The sequence below is a fragment of the Peromyscus maniculatus genome, chromosome 9, assembly GCF_049852395.1.
Source record: "Peromyscus maniculatus bairdii isolate BWxNUB_F1_BW_parent chromosome 9, HU_Pman_BW_mat_3.1, whole genome shotgun sequence".
NCBI lineage: Eukaryota > Metazoa > Chordata > Mammalia > Rodentia > Cricetidae > Peromyscus > Peromyscus maniculatus.
The window spans coordinates 57,803,106-57,827,083 of NC_134860.1; the positions used below are offsets into that span (position 1 = coordinate 57,803,106).

Sequence of the window (23,978 nt, forward strand, 5' to 3'; positions counted from 1 at the left end):
TATATTTGAATGAATACTGCAAATGTAATCTATGAATATCACAAATGTGATTAATATCATGAGTGTAATTTAAAAAATAAATAAATAAATTAATGAATAAATAAAAAGAAGTCAGGACAGGAACTCAGGAGGGCAGGAACTGATGCAGAGATCACAGAGGGGTGCTGCTTACTGGCTTGATCCTCCTGGCTTGCTCAGCCTGCTTCCTTATAGAACCCAGGACCACAGTCCAGAGATGGCCCTACCCACAGTGGGCTGGGCCCTCCCCATCAATCACTAATTAAGAAAATTCCTACAGGCTTGCCTACAGTCCAACCTTATGGAAGCATTTTCTCAGTTGAAGTTCGCTCTGCCTCAGTGACTCTAGCTTATGTCAAGTTGACATAAAACTAGCCAGCACAAGCTGACACATGAATATATCACTATTAGGCCACAACCCTCCCTTTCTTATTCATCCCCAAGATCTCACGTTAAATACATAAGTTAGCTTTAAAAGTCCCACATTCTTAACAAATTGAAACACATTGAAAGTGTTTATTGCAGGACCAAAGGAAGGCAAAATTGTGGATGCTAAAGCAAATTTAAAGTAAAAGTTAAAATATCCAGTCTTGGAGAGAGAGAAGAGTGTCTCAGACCTTGGAACTGCGAGCAGGGAGGAGGCAAGAGAGAAGGATGCAGCGTCTGTGGGCAGCACCCAGGCAGCCAGACCAAGCTCAGGTGATCCTATGTGCTTGGCTAACAAGAGAAGTCCGAGGTGGCAAATGGGGGGCGGAGCACATGACCATACGCAAGATGGCGAGTAAAGAGATGTTTGAAGATCCTGTGGTGGAGCATGTTGTCAACAAAGAATATAAAATCTGGAAGAAGAATACACTGTTTCTGTATGACCGGTTATGACTCATGCTCTTCAGTGGCCCAGTCTTACCATTCAGTGGCTTCCTGAAGTAACTAAACCAGAAGGAAAGGATTATGCCCTTCATTGGCTAGTGCTGGGCACTCACACATCTGATGAGCAGAATCATCTGGTGGTTGCTGGAGTTCATATTCCCAACGATGCTGCTCAGTTTGATGCTTCCCATTGTGACAGTGACAAGGGAGAATTTGGTGGCTTTGGTTCCGTGACAGAAAAAAATTGAATGTGAACTTAAAATTAATCATGAAGGAGAAGTAACTCATGCTTGTTATAGGCCACAGAATCCTCACATCATTGCCACAAAAAACACCATCTTCTGATGTATTGGTTTTTGACTATACAAAACACCCCGCTAAACTAGATCCAAATGGAGAATGTAATCCTGATCTTAGATTAAGAGGTCATCAAAAGGAAGGCTATGGTCTTTCCTGGAATTCTAATTGAGTGGGCATCTCCTGAGTGCATCTGATGACCATACTGTCTGCCTGTGGGATATAAATGCAGGACCAAAGGAAAGCAAAATTGTGAATGCTAAAGCAATCTTTACTGGCCACTCAGTTGTTGTAGAGGACGTGGCCTGGCATCTGCTGCATGAGTCCTTGTTTGGATCTGTTGCTGATGATCAGAAACTTATGATATGAGACCAGATCCAATACCACTTCTTAGCCAAGCCATTTGGTGGATGCACACACTGCTGAGTCAGCTGCCTCTCATTCAATCCCTACAGCAAGTTCATTCTAGCAACTGGCTTTGCAGATAATGCTGTAGCTTTATGGGACCTGTGTAATCTAAAACTGAAACTTCATACCTTTGAATCACATAAGGATGAAAAATTTCAGGTCCACTGGTCTCCACATAATGAAACTATTCAGGATTCAAGTGGTACTGATCCCCACCTGAATGTGTGGGATTTAAGTAAAATTGGAGAAGAACAATCAGAAGAAGATGCAGAAGATGGCCCTCCAGAACTGTTTACTCATGGAAGATACACTGCCAAGATTTCAGACTTCAGTTGGAACCCCAGTGAACCTTGGGTCATTTGCTCAGTGTCTGAAGATAACATCATGCAGATATGGCAGATGGCTGAAAATATTTACAATGACGAAGAGTCAGATGTCATGACATCAGAACTGGAGGGACAAGGATCTTAAACCCAAAGTACAATTGCTACATGAATGCTCAATTTATCAAGCGCCAAAAAGGCATTGTATAGTAGGAAATGTAAGTGGGGTGGCTTATGCCATTTTCTACCCTCTGATTCCAGCACTTTCAAGTGAGCCGTTGGGTGCTGTATCATATTGTAGCTATTGGGGGCAGGGGAGGAATGTTGCTTAAGAAAGGACATCATTATTGTTTTAAAATACACATTGCTTAAAATTAAAAAAAAAATACACGCTGCTGGGTATTGCCTTCAATTCAACTGTCCTCATTTTCTCAAACTTTTAAGTGCTTGCTGAAGTTCCCAAATACACAAGGATAACTTTTATACTTTTTCCTTCCAACACTTCTTGATTGGCTTTGCAGAAATAAAGTTTAAAAAAAATCCAGTCTCTTTAAAAATCCAAAATCCCCTTTAAAGGTTCAAAATCTCTCAACTGTGGGCTCCTATAAAAGTCAAAATTAAATTTAATATTTTCTTACTTCAAGAGGGAAGAACCAGGAAACAGTCACAATCTGAATAAAGCAAAACCAAACTCCAAAAGTATAAATAACTCAATGTCCAATTATTTGGGATCCACTCAGGATCTTCTGAGCTCCTCTGAGGGGGTTTGGGTCACTTCCCCAGCTCCGCCCTCTGCAGCACACTCAGCTTGCCTTCTAGGCTCCCGCAGACTCCATTCCACAGATGCTGCTGTTCTTGGTGGTCACTCCATGGCACTGGCATCTTCAAAATCCTGGGGTCTTTTGCTGCAACTGGACTGCACTTTCACCAATACATTCTCTGGTGCCAAGCCTCAACTTCTCTCCGTGACCCCTTCAATTTTGGGTCATCATCTGCTCCTGAGGGTCCACCTTCTCCAATGGCCTATCCTGGCCTCTCACCATGCTAAGGCCCAGCTGTTTTTAATGACCCCTTCATGCCTTCAAAACCAGTACCACCTGGGTGACTCTTACACTACCAACTTTGGCTGCCAGCACAGAGTACAACTTTGGCCACCTCTAAACACAGCTTGCATGTTGACTCTGAGGAAACATTTCCCAGAAGATTTCACCTCATTGATGCTGGTCTCTTCTTAATCACAGATTCTCCAGCCCTAGCTGACCATTGTCCAAGCAAAACAAAGGTTTTACTTTAGTGGTTTTGGTCTCTTATTAATCACAGCTGATTCTTCAGTTCCGGCTGACCAGACACCACAGATTCCTCACACAAATGGCCCAGCAGAGTTTTTTCTTCTCTTTGAAACTTTATAAGTCAGGCCTTTATCATCTCCACTGCTTTCAACATTCTTCCAGGCTCCCTCACAACACTCCAATGAGCTTTCAACACTCAGTGACTTTTCTAGCCCAAAGTTGCAAAGTCCTTCTACAATCCTCTCCCAAACACCATCAGGTCCATCACAGCAATAGCCCATTATGCTGGTACCAATCTTTCTTAGTTAGGGTGATTATTGCTGTGATGAAACATCATGACCAAAAGCAAACTGGGGAGGAAAGGGTTTATTTAGATTGTGTTTCCACATTACTGTTCATCATCAAAGGACAGGTACTCAAACAGGGAAGGGACTGATGGAGACAGGAGCTGATGCAGAAACCAGGGAGGGGTGCTGCTTACTGACTTGCTTCTCATGGCTTGCTCAGCCTGCTTTCTTACAGAACCGAGGACCAGCTGCTTGGGGATGGCCCCATCCACAGTGTGCTGGACCCTTCCCCAATGGTCACTAATTAATAAAATGTCCTACAGGCTTTCCTACAGTCCAGTCTTGCAGAGGCATTTTCTCAATTATGGCTCCCTTTTCTCCAGTGACTCTACCTTATGTCAAGTTGATATAAAAGTAGCCAGCACACCCAGGAATATACATGCCTATTAAAAACACTCTGGTACCCATAGCTTCCATTCTCCATGATTTGTTGGCGTCTGGTGCTGAGGAATTAAGTGCATGAAACTAAGCAACTACCAGACCTTTACTATTAGATGTATTGGGAGGCATCTACCCAAAAGAACACCCTGAGGAACCTCCACTGAATCAGCCATTACCACTTCATGCAAATCATAATAGATGTCACTACACCATGTAAAACTTCAGAATCAACAAAGCCAAACAAGATCAAAACTGACCCATTTTAAATGTTCAGTCCTATGTGAGTACAATATTTCCAGGAGCCCACAACATTTTGATGTCTTTGTGGATGGATGCCATACTAAATAGGGTAGTTTTACAATTGCCTTTAACAAAAATTAAACTGATTGATAATAAATAACTTACTACAGCTATATCAGATACAACATTTGAGAAGCAACTTACATCTAAAGAATCTTCCTTCAACAGGATTAGGGCCATGTTCTGGGACACCAATCGACAGGAATACCCTGAAAAGAAGAAGGGACAGCATGTTAACCTCATTCTTCCTGTGAATTTCCAATTCAATGGCTTAGTCAACCTCTTTTCCTTTTTGAAGAGTTATTTTTTATTTGTGTATGTGTGAGTGTATGCACACATGTGTGTGCAGTACCTAATCTGTGCACTTGAGTGAAAGTCAGAAAAAGGTTTCTGGGGTCCTCCTCTACCACTTTTCACCCATTTCATTGAGACAGGGTCTTCCCTGAACCTGGAGCCCACGCTTTCTCAGTCAATAAGCCCCAGACATCCTCTTGTCTCCACCACACTTGAAGCTGAGGTTACACACATGAAGAGACCCATCTTACAACCTCCCTCATTATGTCTACCTTGTCCCTATTGACTAGAGGAATAGGGGCATAAGCCTAAACTCACTGTGGACCTCCAAACAGCCTAAAGAGAACAAGCTGATAAGGTCTTTATATCTAAAGGCTAAAATAAGTACTTGCCAATTTTCTGTAGGTTTTTTTGTTTTCTGTACTCTGGCTATTCTTGTATAACATTAAGACAAACCTTGGTTTACCTAAAATAACAGCAAACAGTTTTAGGAGATGAGTGGAATCTATGCTCCTAGTTTGCACAGCTACTGCATAAGCAAGGTCACCTTTTTCTTACATTAGTAAGAAATTCTCAAAAGTTTAATTAGCTGGCACTTCTCAAAAGTTTCAAGGAATACTAGTATACCAAGGGAGCCACTCTCCTGCCAAAAGATAAACACAATCTCCACTTAAAGAAGGAAACTTAAATTTAAGTATATATATATATATATATATATATATATATATATATATATATATATAGGTTTAAGACAAAAGTATTTCCAATTAGAATCAATGATTTCAATCTTGTTCTTAAATCAAACTACCTCTCACTAAGGATGTTTAAGAAAGCCTCAGAGAATTGTATTATTTTGTATTTACCCAAAATTAAATTATATTCAATACATTAAAGCACACACATACATATATTAAAAATGAAATTATGCCTATTGGACTAGTAATACTCCACACAAGAGTCATAGACTATCTAACAAAAACTCCAGTATGATGCATGAGAAAACTGCAAGTTGTTGGACAGACTAGGCCAAGTGATTCCCAAAACAATATAGGCTATTGCCATTACCCTCAGTTGCCTCTCCAGGTTGAAAGCAACTAAGTTCCCATTGCTGAAGACCATACATTTCCAACACAAGACTCAGAAGATTCAAGCTGGGTCTAATCTGAAAGCCTCCTTCCTGCAGTCTAGCTTTCATAGTATCAGAAACTACTATGTAAGTGTCCATGTGGGGGAAACAATCAACAGTGCTAGCTGGCTGTGATGCCAATGAACTGTAACGATGACCAGAATGGCAAAATACCCTTTAAAGAGCAATAGCGGCACTCATATCTCGGCAGTAAGCAATGGCTGTCTATTTGGGCTTAAGGTCTACCTGACAGGAGGGAAATCATGGCTGGTATAAGAAACCTAACTAACTACCTAGGGTTATGATTCTTAGGGAGGTCATGATTCTTAGAAAAAAATTACTACTCCTGACAGACACAAAGTAGAACTCAAAACAGACAGAAAATATGACCAAGAAGATCTTTTGTTGGTTGTTTTTTGTTTTTTTTGTAAACAATAAACATTTTCACTCATTTATTTTGGAATGTACACTAAGCTTCTCTCAGGATTGTCATTTGTTTAAAAGAAATATTTGGTAAAGTGCCTCAGATGACAAATTATAAAGACAAAAATAATGGCTTTTGATAAAAATATTTTTGAAGCCATGTCCAAAATGTGTATTAATCACACAAAGAAGTAACTTGGAATCTCTCAAGGTAACATTGTTCTTTTTTTTCCAAAATAATTTATCTTTATTTTATGCACATCGGTGTTTTGCCTGCATATACATATGTCTATGTGAAGGTGCTAAGTCCCCTGGAACTGGAGTTACAGACAGTTGTGAGCTGCCATGTGGGTGCTGGGAATTGAACCTGGGTCCTTGGGAAGAACAGCCAGTGCTCTTAACCACTTAGCCATCTCCCCAGCTCCCAGTAGCATTGTTCTTAAAGACCAAACTAGTATAGAGTGAACATCTTGTGCTTGAGACTAGTTATGCTTTGGATTTTGTAGGTTATTTTTAAATATGTGTATACAAAGCATACCTTAACTTTGAAATGTTTGCATATGTCTCATTGGTTGAGCATTTCCAATCAAGAAGTCTAAAATCCAAAATGCTTCAAAATCTGAAACTGATCAGTTTTGGACTTGGAAGCTTTTAAGATTTTAAAATTTTGGATTAAGGTTGCCTAAGGTGTTCCCAGTCTCAGGCTCTTAACTTCTGGCCCAGGGCCTATGTAAAAAGATTCCACAGCTCTTTCAAAATCTGCCTTCTGAAACTGAAGGTGGAGAATGTAGGGCATGGAGCTGTCTCACCGTTCTGATGCGAACATTGTGTTTATATTATAGCAACTTGACATCCAGGTGCTTAGGGCTTTGGATGTCCACATTTTATTGGCAGCATTTTCTTAGTGGAACACATCAGAGGAAGAGTTCATTTGTAGATTTGGTGGCACTTGTTATGTTGGGGATTGTTGGTTTCTTTAGCAATTGTTTACATCTATCTCTATAATTTTAGAGACAAAAATCAAAACTTTTTAACGAGTGTGTGTGTGTGTGTGTGTGTGTGTGTGTGTGTGTGTGCGTGTACATTAGAGGATAACTCCCAGAAGCCGGTTCTCTTCTTCCACCATGTTGATTCTAGGGATCATGTGGGTTCCAGGGACAAAATCAAATCATCAGGCTTGGCAGCAAGCACCTCTACCCACTGAGCCATCTCACCAGCACTAAAACTCATTTTTACTATAGGTTGTTTCCAGCTTATGGCTATTATGAATAAAGCTGCTATGAACCTAGTTGAGCAGGCATCCTTGTGGTATGGTAGAGCATCCTTTGGGTATATGCCCAGGAGTGGTATAGCTGGGTCTTGAGGTAGGTCGATTTCCCAATTTTCTGAGAAACCACCATATTGATTTCCAAAGTGGCTATAAAAGTTTGCACTCCCACCAGCAATGGAGGAGTGTTCCCCTTACTCCACATCCCTGCCAGCATGAGCTGTCACTTGTGTTATTGATCTTAGCCATTCTGATGGATGTAAGATGGAGTCTCAACGTAGTTGGTTTGTATTTCCCTGATAGCTAAGAATGTTGAACATTTCTTTGTTTCTCAGCCATTTGAGTTTCCTCTATTGAGAATTCTATTTAGATCTGTACCCTATTTTTAATTGGATTATTTGGTTTTTGATAACTAGTCTCTTGAGTTCTTTATATATTTTGGATATTAGTCCTCTATCAGATATGGAGTTGGTAAAAAATCTTTTCCCATTCTATAGCATAAATGTTGGTGTCCTGTACATTACAGAAGATTTTCAGTTTCGTGAGGTCCCATTTATTAATTGTTGATCTTAGTGCCTAAACAATTGGTGTTCTGTTCAAGAATTTATGTCCTGTGCCAATGTGTTCAAGGCTATTCCCCACTTTCTTTGTGTTTGTTTGATTGTTTGTTTGATTGGTTAGTTGGTTGGTTGGTTGGTTTGGTTGTTTGAGACAGGGTTTCTCTGTGTAGGTTTGCACCTTTCCTGGAATTCACTCTGTAGCCCAGGCTGGCCTTGAACTCACAGAGATCCGCCTGCCTCTGCCTCCCGAGTGCTGGGATTAAAGGCATGCGCCACCACTGCCCGGCTTATCCCCCACTTTCTCTTCTACCAGGTTCAGTGTATCTGGTTTTAGGTTGAGGTCTTTGATCCACTTGGCCATCTACACACATGTTACAGTTGTATAGTTTGGTCTTCTTGTGGGTCTCCTATCGGTGGGAGCAGGGGCCATCTCTGACTCTATTATCTTTCAGGGCCCTTTCTCCTACTGGGTTGCCTCATCCAGCCTTAATAGGAAAGGGGGTTCCTAGTTTTTCTGCAACTTGATATACCCTAGCTGGCTGATATACATGGGAGGCTGCTCTTTCCTGAAGAAAAAGGAGGACGAGTGGATTGGGGGGTGGGGGAAGAAGGGAGGTTTGGGGGGTATGGACTGGGAGGAGAGGAGGGAAATTGTGATAGAGCTAGAAGAAATTAATTTATTAATAAAATAAAATTTTTAAAAATTGGCATTATAGTTTAAAGTAGGATTTCAGAGGAGACCTTTTCAAATCCCACAGATGTCACTTCTTTATTGCCATGGGACAATCATCTATTAAACAATTGTACAATAAAAACCAAGTTTTCAATCTGTGTTATTTTTATTATTGAGAGGACTGAGCAGATGCCATAACAGACTACTCAGTCTTCTCTCAAAGATCAGGCCTCAATTTCCTGAGACTGAACAAGCAGTTTCTGAAAGAGCCACAAAAAAAGGACAATTAATCTCTAACACCCCCAACTGCAAGGACAAGGAGGCTTGGTATGTGCAGTATCAGGCCAGGCCAAGCCCGAGCCAGTCATCAAGTTGAAGGTAATAACCAAATAAGGACAAAGCCTGGGACTTGTCCAGGACTGCCCCAAAATGGAACACTGTAGCCCTGACCAGCCCTGACTAGCCCTGGCCAATTAGAATGTACTAATATAATTGCTACTTGCTTAAGTCAATCGTATCTAAAATGACCTAACTGCTCTAGGACCTCCCCTTGGCTGTGCTTAAAATGAGCCTGTGAGCTCCTCTCAGGGTTGTTACCATTTTGCCTTTGTGTAGGATGGCCGGCCTCAGCATGCTGGAGGCTTCCCTGAGATAATAAACACTCTTGCTGATTGCATATGTGGACTGGTGGTCTTTTGGGGGACTTCTCCAGGACCCTGACACTTATGAATGTGGGATTAATGAGACCCCAAAAATGCTACTGTGTATTCATTCCACTTTAAAGTCTTGAAGGTAGAAATAATTTTCATCTCAAATTATTTCTAAGTTGTCAATGTGAGTCAGTCCCTCAATGTCCCTGAATTTTGTTACCTATCAACTATGGCTTTTAAACACTTAGGATCTTACAAATTTATTTTAAATCATTTAAAAAAACTCATTATATGCATTTCACATATAAAATGATTAGAAAGTTACTCTTCAAAAACAATCAGCTCTGGTGCCTGTTTAGGCTGTTGTTGACTATATATGGCCTGTTCCTTCAGAGGAGATAAACCCTCATTCCCAGATAAATTAAGGCCACACCAGTTATATTAACGGCAGAAGTTCCAACTTTTAGTGGTTGTTGAAAAAAATCAAGACTTGCATTTCTTTACAATGTGAGGCTAGAGCAGTTGCCAGGCACTCTACAGTGGAGTTGGGGAACCGGCATTCTCCAGCTGGGGCTGATGAACCCATTAGAGTATGAATGGATGATAAAATGCTAATCATGTAGCAGACTGTGAGCCTGGCTAGCTCAGCAGTAGTTCCTAGTAAACGTAACTGATGATGCTCAAGGTACCATGCTAACTCTTTTATACCTGGAAGTGGTTATTCCTTGCTTTAAAGGTCAAACTGAAGCACAGAGACATGAAGAACAGGGACAGGTGAAAAGCTAAAGAGTTTCCAAAATGAAGAAATAAATAAGATAAAAATAAAGATAAAAATACAACAGTTCATAGAACAGACGAGGTTGGCGCACTTTTGAAGCTTACTAGGTAAGGCCAGCTTAGCGGGTACTTCCATGGGCGAGGGTTCCTGAGGAAGCCTAAGAGTCTGAAGCAAAGGTGCTTGAACCAGGTTCTGTGAGGAGCCCTGTGCTCCTTGATTCTCTAGATCATGGGCCTTTGCCTGGACCTTCTGGTTCCTATTGGAGTAGCCAACGAGACCATCTTGTATCATAATGCCTACCAATGGTTTTCATCCATCCACACACAGGCATTCATTGACCAGCTTCTCGGGGAAACAATTGAGGACCTCCAACACAACACCTTCAGTAGGCTGGCATCATGTTAAACCACAGTGGTAGTTGTCTGCTGTTGCTATGATCCCAGAACGTATGGTCAGGAAGGTCCTTCCAATCTTTCAAACATGTCTTCGTAGAATCTAGATTTAGATGTGTTTGGGAATACGAGCTTTCTCTCCAAAGGAGAACACTAGTTAGGAGAGCTGAGAGTTTTAGGTTGGTAATGTTTTCTTAGGATGAAATGTTATTTTATTGTCTTAAAAATCACATGCTGCTCTAAGACCCACAAACTTTGATTTCTCTGAGAGTTGATCATACTCAGGTAGTGAGAAGAATAAGTGCCTTCATAGTGTGCTGTTAATTTCAACCTCAGGGAGAAGTCACCCCAGAGGTATCACTCTCGGTCCCTGATGGCTGGCCGTCTTACAGAGTTCGAGATTAAAGAGTGAGACCTCAATTTACAAGTGTGAGCTGACTTCTTTACCTGGCTCTTCTCCAAGAGCTGATCTCATTTTATCCAAAACCATTAAAAATCAAGAGTAGCAAATGGGGGTCGATGCTCACAGTTAACAGAGTGAAACAGCACAGGTCTGTTGAGGGCAGGTGGCCTATGATAATTTTCTGAGCAAAATCCAACTTCATTTTCCAAATGAAACGAAACAGCTTACTTAATCTGCTTCTCCTCAGGAGCCTTTAGCTTTCTCTTTAAATTCAAGCAAGTGTCACTTACTTATTTATTGCCCTCCTCCCGCCATGCTGGAAAGAAAGTACTTATGGGTTTCTCCAGAATGTCTTTGTGTACCTTCACTTGTCAAATAGCATTTTGCTTAAATCGCAAACTATAAAAAATGAAGCAGAAATCCAGAGCTTAAAAATTACAGCTTGCTTCGGCAGCTGTTGTTCAAATGAAATACTTCCAGAAAATCCTTTCCCACTAGTGACAGTAAACTTCTAACAGTCGGGCTGCCTGGAGTTGTGGGAAGTCCCTAGGGGTGAAGAGTTAGCCCAACATACAGGGAAATGATTAGTCAAAATACCTCCTTTTTGTAAGGGAAAATCAAATATAGAGCTTCCTTCTGGAGCTAATCTGTGAAGGAACAAGAGGAAAGAAGGCATTTGTAAACCGTTAACTGGGGTCCAGGGAGCCACTCTCAGAGGCACTCAGGGCTCCCCACCACTGCCATTAAGATGGGTCTGCAACTGTGTACAAAACTGTTTTGTGTTACCTCCCCGTCTTTAATTTTTTAAAAGGATTCTAACATGTGTATTTGTCCACCTGGCTTTGGGATTTTAAATGATTCCATTTCTTTTAGTTTTAAAAATACCTGGTAGTTTTAAGAAGAGAAATAATGATATTCCCTTGACATAACTTAGACAGCCTGGGTGATACCATTGTTTTTTTTTTTCCAGGGATGAATGACTATAGAGTAGGAAGGACCCATACATGTTGAACTCTGCCTCCTGCCCATCAGTCCAGTGCCCTTTTTCCTGGTGGGGTTCAGCACCTGTGAGCATGGACATCCAGATGTTCTGCAGTAGAATCCAGGCTCCTTCTGGATAGTGTTAGGAGCACTGTCAATCCCTTCCTTGAAGACTGTCACATGCATGCTTGAAGTTTGCAATTTTACATGTTATGATGCATTTCTTCACTCAGGACATGGGGAAACGAGGAAGGTTATGACCCTAGGAACATTTTCCCTTGAAGATAACCACATTTTTCTTCTCACTGTCAGAGGCAGAAGGCATCCACCCCAGGGCAGCAGTCAGCCTGTTATACCCTCCATGATCAGGGCTCATGGGATACAGCAAGGCAAACCCTGTTTAAGACTAAACTTACAGAGGGAAATAATACATGAAAACCCAGTCTACATACATATATGGAAAAAGCAGTATTGGCAAAGCAAACGTGTTCCCTTCATTTGAAACTGTTATTGGCACATTAGAGGCTACAGGCTTGAAGTTTACTTCCTAGTAAAAGTAACAAGTCTATAGAGAAATGTCACCATACTGTTGTCCAAAACCATCCACTCCACAGCAGCACAGATCTACAGAGTCCACTGTGGATGTCTCAGAGACTCAATGAAAACTGTTCCTGTTCTCTTGTGAGTTTAACGGCAGCTGTTCAGGAGCCTAAAGTGCATATTTTTAGCAATTATTTAGCAATTATTCAGATTTTTAAAAATGATTAGATGGAATTTGCCTAATTTTTTTTAATAAAAATCACCTCCGTGGGAAGGTACTCTCTGCAGCTGAGGTTGTCTGAGGGGACAGCTGATTCCAAAGAGACGGGCATGAAGAAGAGACTGCCATTGGAGCGAGGGGCTAGAAGTCTGGGGAACCTAACCTGAGGAGGGCCAACCATTGACTTCAGAGTTTCTAGTGTGTTTTCTTCTAAAGTAAGCTAGGACAGAGTACATCCATGAATAAATAAGTTACACAATTCTTGGATTTTTTTTTCTTTTTTTTCCCAGTGCTGGAGCTTTGTGTGCATGATGCAAGCATTCTCTACCACTGGTTACATTTCCAGCTCACAAGTTCACAATATGTATTCATTTTATTATGAAATGCCAGGTCTCGTGGAACCATATTGCCAAAGAGCCAGCTGGTTTAAAATTAATTGAAATGAGCAGAGTTAGATTTATTTTAAGTAGTAGTAGCTTCAACTCCTTTTAAAGCCTAAAAGTGATTTAGTTTTATCTATTTTCCTTAACAACTTTTTAAAGTAAGCAACCAATAGTAGTTTTTGCTATTTTCATTCATATACATTATTGGTCTTTGCTCATTTTCACCCCTTACCACCTTTTTCTTCCCCCCTCCAGTGGTCTCCTTCCCCTCTCCAAACAGTCCCCTTCTGCTTTCACGGCATGTGCATGTATACATATTTATATTTACATCTAGGTTCCTCACACTTTTCATGTACAGGACTGGTATCTCTTTAATTACCCCTGCTTCCCCTCCCTTCAGACTTCCTCCTCACCCTGGGAGTCCCCTTTTAACTTTCGTATGTGTGTGTTCATATAGATTTATACCTATTAGACTCTACCTATTAGAGAAACATGTGGACTTGTCTTTCTGAGTCTGGCTTGTTTGTCTTGATATGTTAAGAATCTCCAGTTCCATCCGTTTTCTTGAAAATGACATCATTTCCTTCTTAACAGGTTATGACTGTTGTGCATGCAACACCTTCATTGTAATCCACTCATCTGTTGGAGGGCATCTAGAGACTTGTCCATATCTGGGCTATCGTCAATAGTGCATCCGTAAATATGGACATGCAGGTCTCTGTGGTATGATGACTTAACACTCCTTCAGAAATACACTCGGGAGTGGTACAGCTGGATCATACAAAATGTGTATCGTTATCAATGTCACTCTGATGTGAAGTTCTTTTTCTTCATCCTTGTGGTGCTCACCAACAAGGTTGTGAAGAAAGGTGGGGAAGACGAACGTGAAGAGCCCTTAGAAAGACCCACTTAGCAGTAAAGTCACTGACACAGGCTGTAAGTATAAAAAGTAGCAATGAACATGGAAACCTAGTGAGAATATCTGTGGAAGAAAACTCAGGGAAGAAAGCCACCAAAAATAACCTATATTGTTAACTCTTAAATTCTCTTTTCTACCCAAAAATGTTTAACTCTTTCCAGGAAGCCACAGTGACGTGTGTGTGTGTGTGTGTGTGTGTGTGTGTGTGTGTGTGTGTGTGTGTGTGTGTATGTGTGTACATTTGTAACAGGCAGAATAGACCCACATGAGCATTTCCTTGGATTTTTGGTGGATCTTTGAAACAAAAGAGAGATTTATAAACTGCCAACACACTTGGAAAACATATATTTTTACAATAAAAACTAGCATCTGGAATTTTATAGAATTGATTACCGATATTGATTGCAGTCTCTTGCTTGTCTCCTGTTAACACCCATATTTTAATTTCTGCCTTCAACAGAGTCGCTATGGTTTCTGGAACCCCAGCTTGAAGACGGTCTTCGATGGCTGTAGCTCCAAGTAACAGTAAATTCTAGGAATTCAGAAAATATCATCAGTTAAAGGACAGTTCATCCTCAAGAGCAGGAACTCTGACATCCCCGATAGACCGTTACCAATTAATGACACCAGAGTATAAAGCAGTCACAAACCATTGACCAGGTTGAGCCACTCAAGACACTCCCCATTAATCATTCTGTGGTACCTGAGTATCATGTTTAGTTTTTATCAACTTGACACAGGCTGGAGTCACCTGGGAAGAAGAGCCTCAGTTGAGGAAATGCCTCCATCAGATTGACTGGTAGGCAGATCTCTGGTGCATTTTCTTGACTGATGATTGAAGCAGGAGAGCCAAGCTCACTGTGGGCGGGGCCACTCCTGGGCAGATGGCCCTGAGTTTTATAAAAAAGCAGGCTGAGCCAGCCATGGCGAGCAAGCATGGAAGCAGAGCCCCTCCATGGCCTCTGCTTCAGTTCCTGCCTTGAGTTCCTACTCTGGCTTCCCTCAGTTGTAGGGAGGAAGTGAAATCCTGACTGCATGTGCACTCTTGGACATGGCCTTAGCCGTGTCAAGGACCAATGCTTCAGCCCCTGGGAATGACGAAGCCTTCCCTGGGTCAGGCTCAGAGCGGCAGCAACACTTTCTTCCTCTGGGCCCAGTGCAAATGGTGACAGTGTGTTCAAAACTGTCTGTCCTAGCTTTCTCCTCCCCTGGATGTTTACAGCCTGAAGACTGCTCCCCTCCAGAAACTGCTCCTATGGAGATTAGCTGAATCTGTCTCCTTGTTCAGCTGTGTGCAACAACCCCACCTCCCTGTTCAGCTATATGCAACAACCCCCTGCCCCTTGCTCAAACAAGAGTTCAGACCACCCAATCCCAGCTTTTCTGTGTCCATGTGTCTGTGTGTCTGTCATTTTTTTCATCCCCCCACTATCCTAGTCTGGGTTTGGGAACACAAGCTGTGCAAGAACACAGGGCTCCATGATGGACTCTAGCCTGTAAGTTGATATAAACCCTTCCCTCCCCAGGTTGCTTTCGGTCATAGTGTTTATCACAGCAACAGAAAGCAAACTGAGACACTGGGCATCATCTGGAAACAGAGTGCATGTGGCCGGATATTAAACACACGAATGAGGGTATTATCAAGATAAATTGACCTAGGCAAAGAATTGATTCCCATTGTGACAGTTATCTGGCAGAATATGAATTAAAGGCCTGTTGTGAGTTAAGAATTCAATAGCGGGGTACTAGAAGTATAGCACAATGGTGCAGCAAGCAGCCCCCAACCTCCATCCCCAGAACCACGTACTGGTTAGTGGAACAAACACCACATCATCCCAAGGTCAGGGAAATTATGAATTGCTGCCCCGTCGTCCTCTTCAAAGCAGAGGAAAGTCAGCTCATGCAGAGGACAAGCATCAATGTGTCAAACTCCCTAGGTGCCTACGCTACGCCTGACAATCTGGCAGGTATCTGAGAGACTGTGTAGAGGCCTTCCTACTTACCCACCCCCCTTAGCCTACAACTAGAACTTCAGCTTGGCTCTCCAAGCAAAGAAAAACCCAGCTACTGTCTGGTTACCCACCACATGGGCATGGCACCTTCTTGATCACATTTTATGACCATAAGCATAATGTTCAGTATTTCCAATGTTGTTCATCCTGAACTTTTCTCGGTACTTGGGTATTTAAATGTGGCCCTAAATGGACTTTACATAGGAAATGTATGGTAACATAGCTCGATATGCAAGGAAACTATAACCTAACCTAAGAGTATCCCAATAACCAAACAAATGAGTCCTAGCCAATCACAGGAACCGATCCTCTGGCCAACTGGGATGGAAAGACGCCCATAAAAGGCAGAGGTGACAGGAGCACACTAGGTCTTTGTATACGTCATTTCCCCATCTGACACAGGAAGTCCACAGCGGGATGTGGAGGGACACTCTGGGCATCACTTTCCCCCAGTAATGCTGCCTGCTCAGGACCTTGCCTTCTTTAAGTAAACCGATACACTTAACTGATCCCCATCAATAAAGCAGGGTGAGGGATGCCTAGATACTCCCCACCCAATTCCATCAAATAACTTGATATACGCCACTGAATATAAAGCTCAAGCAGGAACTGGATATGGAAGAGTGAAGTGGAATTATAAAGCTAGAGCAGGAATGGGAAGGGACAGCAGGTGATGGCTTCAGAAGTGTAGGAACTAGAAATGGATAGTCCAGGGGTTGCTGGCATGATCCAAAAAGGTTGCAATCTAGCTTCCAGATTTCAGGGCATTGAAATAATAAACATAAAATTAATTACCTAATACATTGGAATACCCAGAAAAGAAAGACACCAAGACAGAAACCAAAGTAGGCAGCAAGGGACAACAAAGGCAAAGCATAAACATCATTTGAGTGAGTGTGAATATTTTCCACAGGTACAGTGTCTACCCAGCATTCCCAGTGCTCCATCACAGAACTCAGCAGGTGAGCCGATCTTAGGTGGAATCTCAGCAAAGCCGGATAGTCATCAATGCTGGTTTGCACATGTTTTTGTTCACGTGCTTATATACTGATGCAAATGAGTTTGTGTGTGTGTGTGTGTGTGTGTGTGTGCACATGCTATGCATGTGTGCTTGTTCACATGCTTATATACTGATGCAAATGAGAGAGAGAGACAGAGACAGAGAGAATACTCACAGAGGCCAGAGGACAACCCCAGGAGTTGTTCCTCAGGTGCCATTCTCCTACTACCCTTTATTTTGAGGCTGGGTCTCTCAATGGCTTGGAATTTGTCACATAAGTTAATCTGGCTGACCATCAAGTCCCAGAAACTCTCTTGTCCCCACCTCCCCAGTACTGGGGTCTCCAGCAGGTGCCATCACACTCTGCTTAAAAAAAAAAGGTTCAGGGGATCAAAGTCCGGTGCTTGTGCTTGCAAGCGAGTCCTTTACAGATGAGCCATCTATTCAGCCCATCAAGATTAGTGTTAACCAGATAGTTAAGGTTTCATTAATACCTGACTGAGAGTGACTAGACGTTTCAGACAGTCTAACCTGAGATTATCCAAAAGCAAAGGAATGATGAAAACCTGAAATCCGCGGAGACACTTAGAGAAAGCAACAATATCCCAAGACAACCAACAGATTCTTATACAAAAACTTTGCTCAGAATTGAGGCATCCTTCCCTGGGCAGACTCTTTGACTCATATAATTACCTTCTCGATGATCTCATAACACTGTTCCAGCCTCTGGGCTCTGTCCTTCAGTATGATGCTGGCCTCTTGATAGACTTTCAGCCACTCCTCATACTCATTCTCAGAAAGATCTGCATAGGCCACACACAGAGTCCGCAGGCCTGTAAGACAGCCACAGTAAGTGGAGGGGAGAAGAACACATCGCCTCCTAGGGGACATCACATGACACTTTTTATGTCAGGGTGGTCAATTACGTTAAATTAAATTAAGAAAGCCATCTGCTTCTCAGCCCCCTCTAATGCAATATTCACATATCTACAAGGGGAAATTTTGAAATTGCCTACTGTGATGGTTAAGACTGATTGCTAACTTGACAGGATATAGAAAGATTTAGGCAAGAAACCTCTGAGTGTGTCTGTGGAGTTTCGAGGTGCAGGGAGGAATGCCCATTCTAACTTTGAGTGACCCCACTCCACGGGATGTGCCCTGTGTCCCACATTGAATAAAACACAGAGACAGAGGTGAAAGCCAGCCTTCATCTCCCTCTGCTTCCCAAGATGCAATGAGAAAGGCCGCCTCAAGCTCCAATCACCATCCTTCCCCTCCGTGATGAACTGCACTCTCAAATTCTGAGCCAAAATAAACCCCTTCTTTTTTAAGTGGCTTTTGCCAAGTGTCTTGTTGTAACATTCAGAAAAGTAACTCATATTCCTGCTATGTTTTCCTATAAACTAACATAAATTGTTCTTCTTATAAATTTAGGATCTCGAAAAACCAAAATAAATAAATAAATAAATAAATAAATAAATTTAGGAGTGTGTGAGATCCCATGAGTGAATTTCCCACTGCAGAGGGGTGTAGAATCTGTGTGACTCACATGTATGTGTGCCACAGGCAGGTAGGAAGCAAAGAAGTCAGGAAGCACATTTCAAGACATCAATAAAAAGCCTATTGTGCTATGATATGGAGAGCTAGGCTCTCAGCAGCCATGCCCTCGTGTGTGTGCATGTGTCTAGACATGGAAGCATACCACACTCAGAAAGGCGCTCTCAGCACATAAGCATCTATCATCACATGCACCAGCAGGAAAACCTGACATCACCGTTATCCAAAGGCTTCCAGAGAGTTCCTTTCCTGCTCACAGTGAGCAATGGGGATTATTATCTGCTTAAGTCCTGGGCAAGCCAGCGACAGCCCAAGAAGGTCAGGGAAATGACTCCTAGAGCATCTGAGGAAAGGGACATTTGTGATTCTATATGCTGTGGGCTAACTGCCTTCTGTTTCTGTACCACTTGCGAAGGAGCAGAGTCAAGCGCAGGTAACCGAGTGTGGACTCTGCCACCTACTTCCTGACTGTCCCAGGAGGCGGGAGGGGACAAAGGAAGGCAGCTGAAAACTCAGTCCTGCGAAGCAAGTGGGCACTACAGGAGAAGCACACACCTGTCCAGAGGCATGCCTGCCCGCACCTGCAGCAGCCACGGGTCCATGAAAGCTCAGCTGCAGGGTCAAAACCATCTCAAAAGTTCACTCACCTTCCGTGGCAAAATATTCCAGGTGGCACAGTGTCTCCTCCATGTACTTGGAGTCTTTTGAAAGTCTCTCAAAGATGACATTATCCTGTGAAAGGGGGAAACACGCACTGAGACTGGCAGAGCCCAGAGGCCATCTGCCAGGGGGCACGCGAAACACAGCTTGCTTGCTTGCTTTCGTACGTGTTTACCTAACGTACATGAAAATACTTGACCAGGCAAAGAGTGGGGCTCTCAGTCGGGCCAAATGTGAGCTTTGGAGGATGCGCCCAACAACATCAAAAGCTGTGTGTAGCTAAAAGGTCAAAAAGAAACAGCAGTGGAGAAGATCCTGAGAGCAGAGACATGAGCAAGGCTACTGCAGCGCCCACATCTGCACACAGCTGCAAAACTCATACCATGAGTTGTGCACAGGCTGAGCACCCTTTCTCTGAATGGAAGTGTTTCAGATTCAGAGTATTGTCAGATTTCGGAGTACATGTGTACACGTATGATACATGTATTACTTTTCTCAGGGATGGGAGCTCAATCCAAACATTTATGTTTCGTGTCCACCCTATTCATTCACACAGCCTGAAAATAATTTTGTATCTTCCCCATGGCTACATTTAGACTGGAACTCATATGATGAGGTCAGATGTGGAACTTTCTACATCACATCAGTGCTTAAAAAGTTTTAGATTGGGGCTTATTTTTAATTTAATTTAATGCATTTTTTGTATTCAGTGTGTGTGTGTGTGTGTGTGTGTGTGTGTGTGTGTGTGTGTGTGTGTGAGTGTGTGTGATGTACCACAAGGAGAGAATGCAGGGGGAGGTCAGGACAACCTGCAGGAGTCAGTTCTCTCCTTCCACCATATGGGTCTAAAGATCATGTCTACTGGTCAGGCTTGGCAGCAAGCACCCTTACCTGCTGAGTCATGTCATCAGCCAGATGTGGGATTTGTGTTTGTTGGTGGTTATTTTCTGTTTGTTTGTCTGTCTGCTGCTTGACTGAGACATGTTCTCACTGCAGCCCACAGAGATTCATTTGCCTCTGCCTCCTAAGTGCTGGGATAAAGGGTGCAAGCCACCGTGCCCAGCTAATTTGGGATGTTTTTATTAGGGTGTTCACCCTGCAATATCTTTATGAAGAGGCAAAAACGAATAAAGTGCTTACCCTAAGGTATTCCAGTACAACCTTACTTGCCAATGAGGGAAGTTGCCATAACCAAAGTGACCACAGGCCTGGAGCTTTTGACTCACTTTTGATGAGGAATACCTAGTTTGGCACATACCTCATGACCGACAGGCAGGAATGGGTGCCTGTATGTTCCTGACAATCTACTATATAAATTAGCATCTCAAGACACTAATCATTTTTTTCACTAAACTAGTTTGCTAGAGGAGAGGGAAAGGTTTGGACAAAACTACCCCTGCAAGAATATGATGAGCACCGGCAGCATTTTTATGCCAACACTGTCCTGGTTTCACAGCTATAAGCAGCACACAAAGTCTAAAATCAAGGCCATGTGATGCTGTGACCTTGAGGGCCTTAACTAAAGCTGCCCTTATTGTAAAAGTAGAATTCTTTTAGTTGGGTAGTGGTGGTGCATACCTTTAATCCCAGCACATAGGAGGCAGAGGCAGGTGAATCTCTGTAAGTTCAAGGCCAGCCTGGTCTACAAAGCAAGTTCCAGGACAATCAGAGCTGTTACACAGAGAAACACCTTGACTCAAAAAATACCCAAAAAAGTATAATTCTTTTGCTGTTCCAAATTTAATACATTTCAAAGCCACATGCATTATTCATCTTCAAACATCCCTGCTCATATGTATTCCTAACCATGATAGATGACGATGAGTAAGCCTTGCAGCTCATCACTGATCCAGGTATCCTGGCCTAGTCTCAAATTGTTTGATAATTTGTCCCTTCATCCCACAGAGCCACCATAAAACAGGACAGAATTTTACAAGTATAATTCAAAGGCAGTAATAGCTTTCCTTAGCCAACCTAGGAAACTAGTCCAAAAGGAGTTGTAAAAAGTGATCTACACGTGGACACAACTCTTGTCCCCACAGCGCTCGCTCTCTCTGTCTCTCTCTGTCTCTCTCTCTCTCTCTCTCTCTCTCTCTCTCTCTCTCTCTCTCTCTCTCTCTCTCTCTCTCTCTCTCTCTCTCCCCCCTACTCCACAAATTCTGTGTGGCACCCAGTATGTCCAAAGCTCACTACTAGATAAAAGCAGGCTTCTCACTGCCCACTCTTATTAATCAAACCCATGCTCTCAGTGGCCTGGTGGGACTGTGTTTCAGCTTTGGGCAGCCCCTGGGGGACATGGGAAAAGCACTTTGGAAAGCAACATTTCGGCAAAGCAGCCTCCAGGAAGCCGGCCGGGCCCACCACATCCCAGATACTTACAGCTCCCTTACAGTAGAGTCGAAGCTGTCCTGATGGAGTTCGGACAATGACAGACATCCTTTTTCTGTCACTGTAACAGTACAGGGCAGAAGAGGAGGAAAAAGGCATCACTTGTTTGCTTTACAGGACCCAGGTCCAACAACTGAGCACAAGTCAAAACAAAAGGGGCCGAGCCCCTAGAAATAGCAAGGTCCATTTCGCCACAGCTTTGTCCTCAATGTAAAACTTCAACTGTAGACTTTGCTCATTTATCCCAAATGGACGGAAGCCCACATGCCTTGCTCTGTCACAAGGACCCACTGCTCGGCTGTGTGCCAAAGAGCCAGAAGTGGAACATCTGCGCATGAGCCGTGCACGCCGAATCACTGCCAATCCCTTCGATGACCGTTCTGTATTTCACAGCTCCAGAGCCGTCCCTCGTAAATAGCAAGGTGGGAGAGTCAACATACTTCCCAAGTTCCTCGGACGGCTTCTTTTAGTTGGAGAAGGAAACGACCAATTCTTATAGACTTCTCTCACCCAGCGCCAGGCCCTTTCTGTCCTCTCACTGTGGCAAAGACCCTTGCTTACTCATTTCTCATCAGCCCACTTGCTGAGCCTCAGAGGCTTCCACTGCCCGAGGTCCCCCGAGTCCCCTTTTCCTACCTCTGCCGCACTGACTCACTTCCCACTGGCTCTCTCCTGCACCACCACACTCCGAGCAAACGAGGCCAGCCACTCTCTTTCCCTACATACACTGCACTGTGCTTTGCCGACAGTTCCTCCGACTGGAACACATCCTCCACCCGGGGCCTTTCCTTGTGGTGATTCCCACAGTCTGACCCACGGCACTCTCCGGAACCGGTCTTCATTCTCTCTCAGCTCCTAGGCTGTTTCAGTTTCTTAATGTACAAAGCAGACGGTCACTGACTACTCCGAGGAAACCTTACAGAAGGAAGTGGCATTCAGGAAATGATGCATCCATTGAAAAGTATCAGAACCTGTCACCACAACTGACTCCTTCCCACTGTCCTGTCACTTTAAACACTAGACCCCTGTGTGTCCATCCAGTCACCTGCTATTATCTCATTCCCTTCCCTCTTCCTTCTGGCTGGCTGTTAACGAGCTAGCCACGGTTAATGCAGCACAGGCTAGCAGTTGCCAGTAGGAGATGTGCTAGGGGCTGGAGAGAACAGCTCAGTGGGCAGTGCTCCCAGGGTAAGTGTGAGGACCCAAGTATGGACCACTAGCACCCATGTGAGAGCAGGACGTGCTGGTACATATCTATAGCCCAGGGCCAGGACAACAGAGACAGGCCGATCCTGGCTTTTGCTGGCCAGCCAGGCTAAATATTGAGTCCTAGGCTCAGACAGACAGACTGTGATGGCTATCTGCCTCAAAAACTAGGTGGGGCGGGGGTGATAAAGGAAGACACTGGATTTCTACTGCTGGCCTCCACATGCACAGGCACAGGACAGCACACACGCGTGCACACACATGCACACACACGTGAGGAGGAGGAGGGGAAGGAGGAGGAGAAGGATACAAAAAGTCTGAGGAGGTATCTAGCAAGGCTGAACGCTCCACACAGGCACACCGTCACCACCTCTACACAAACTGCTGCGGTAGTTAGCCATGGCTTAGCTGACCCCGAGGGCTTCCCACCCACAGAGCCAAGCTCACAGCTACAAGCTACAAGTTAGGCAGGAAAACACTTCCTTTGAGGGGATAGGAAAGCCTTGCCCCTTCCTAGCCACTGGGAACCATTTAACAAAGGTGTCTAGAAAACTAAGTCTTTTCGTTTTGTTTTAATTTGGTTTGGGTTTTTTGTTTTTTGTTTGTTTGTTTGTTTGTTTGTTTGTTTTGGTTTGTTTTTGTTTTTGTTTTTGAGACCAGCCTGAAACGCACTTTGTATAGCTCATGCTGGTCTCAAACTTGGGGCAATCCCCCTGCCTCAGTTTTCCAGAGGCTGGAATTACATGCCCGAGCCCCATCAATTTTCAATATCAGAAAAAGGGGGTCTCAAGACAAACAAACAACAACAGGACTTCACTCTAGTACTGGAAGGCAGCTCGGCTCGCACACCATACCTCAATGCTGCCCCTCTGCCCTAGTACTGAGTGTCTTACATGCAAGAAAGAGAGAGGTACGTTCAGACACCACTCCTCAGAAAAAACCATGAATGCTCCGTGGGAGCCACAGAATCTGACAAATATTCCTAGGTCTTAAAGAAACTGTGCTGGGCGTGAAGGCTTCAGGAGAGGCCCAGGGGAAGGGCCTTGTGAAGGGGAAGCTCCTGAGAGGGCAAACAGACCCTGTCTGCCCTGTGGTCACATGTTAGTTTCTTGCTCAGATGGTGACAGAGGCCTGACCTCGCAGAACCTGGGCCGACACAATGAAAACAGTGCCCTCGCCACGTTCTCCGAGCCATGCAGACATGTCAGCAGCTGCTGATGTAAGAACACCCAGCTCTAAACGACTAAAGGCAAAGGAGGCTGAAGGCCTTACCATCGCTTTCAGAAGAAAATAGAGGAAAGGGGTGGACTGCA

At 43.5% G+C, this 23,978-nt stretch overlaps 1 protein-coding gene and 1 pseudogene across 16 annotated transcripts in view; one reads left to right on the forward strand and one right to left on the reverse strand.

The window, feature by feature from the left end:
* Nucleotides 1-23,978, reverse strand: part of Atp8a2 (ATPase phospholipid transporting 8A2) — a 592,551-nt gene that overhangs the window by 364,515 nt on the left and 204,058 nt on the right. For all 16 annotated transcript variants that reach the window (XM_076545122.1, XM_076545120.1, XM_076545123.1 and 13 more), the window contains 5 exons: nucleotides 21,451-21,520; nucleotides 19,059-19,143; nucleotides 17,548-17,687; nucleotides 14,236-14,374; nucleotides 4,378-4,442 (listed from right to left, as the gene is read on the reverse strand). In XM_076545122.1, the coding sequence (XP_076401237.1) occupies nucleotides 4,378-4,442; nucleotides 14,236-14,374; nucleotides 17,548-17,687; nucleotides 19,059-19,143; nucleotides 21,451-21,520 (499 nt within the window). The remainder of the gene's footprint in view (nucleotides 1-4,377; nucleotides 4,443-14,235; nucleotides 14,375-17,547; nucleotides 17,688-19,058; nucleotides 19,144-21,450; nucleotides 21,521-23,978) is intronic.
* On the forward strand, nucleotides 792-2,096 carry LOC102926304 (histone-binding protein RBBP7 pseudogene; annotated as a pseudogene).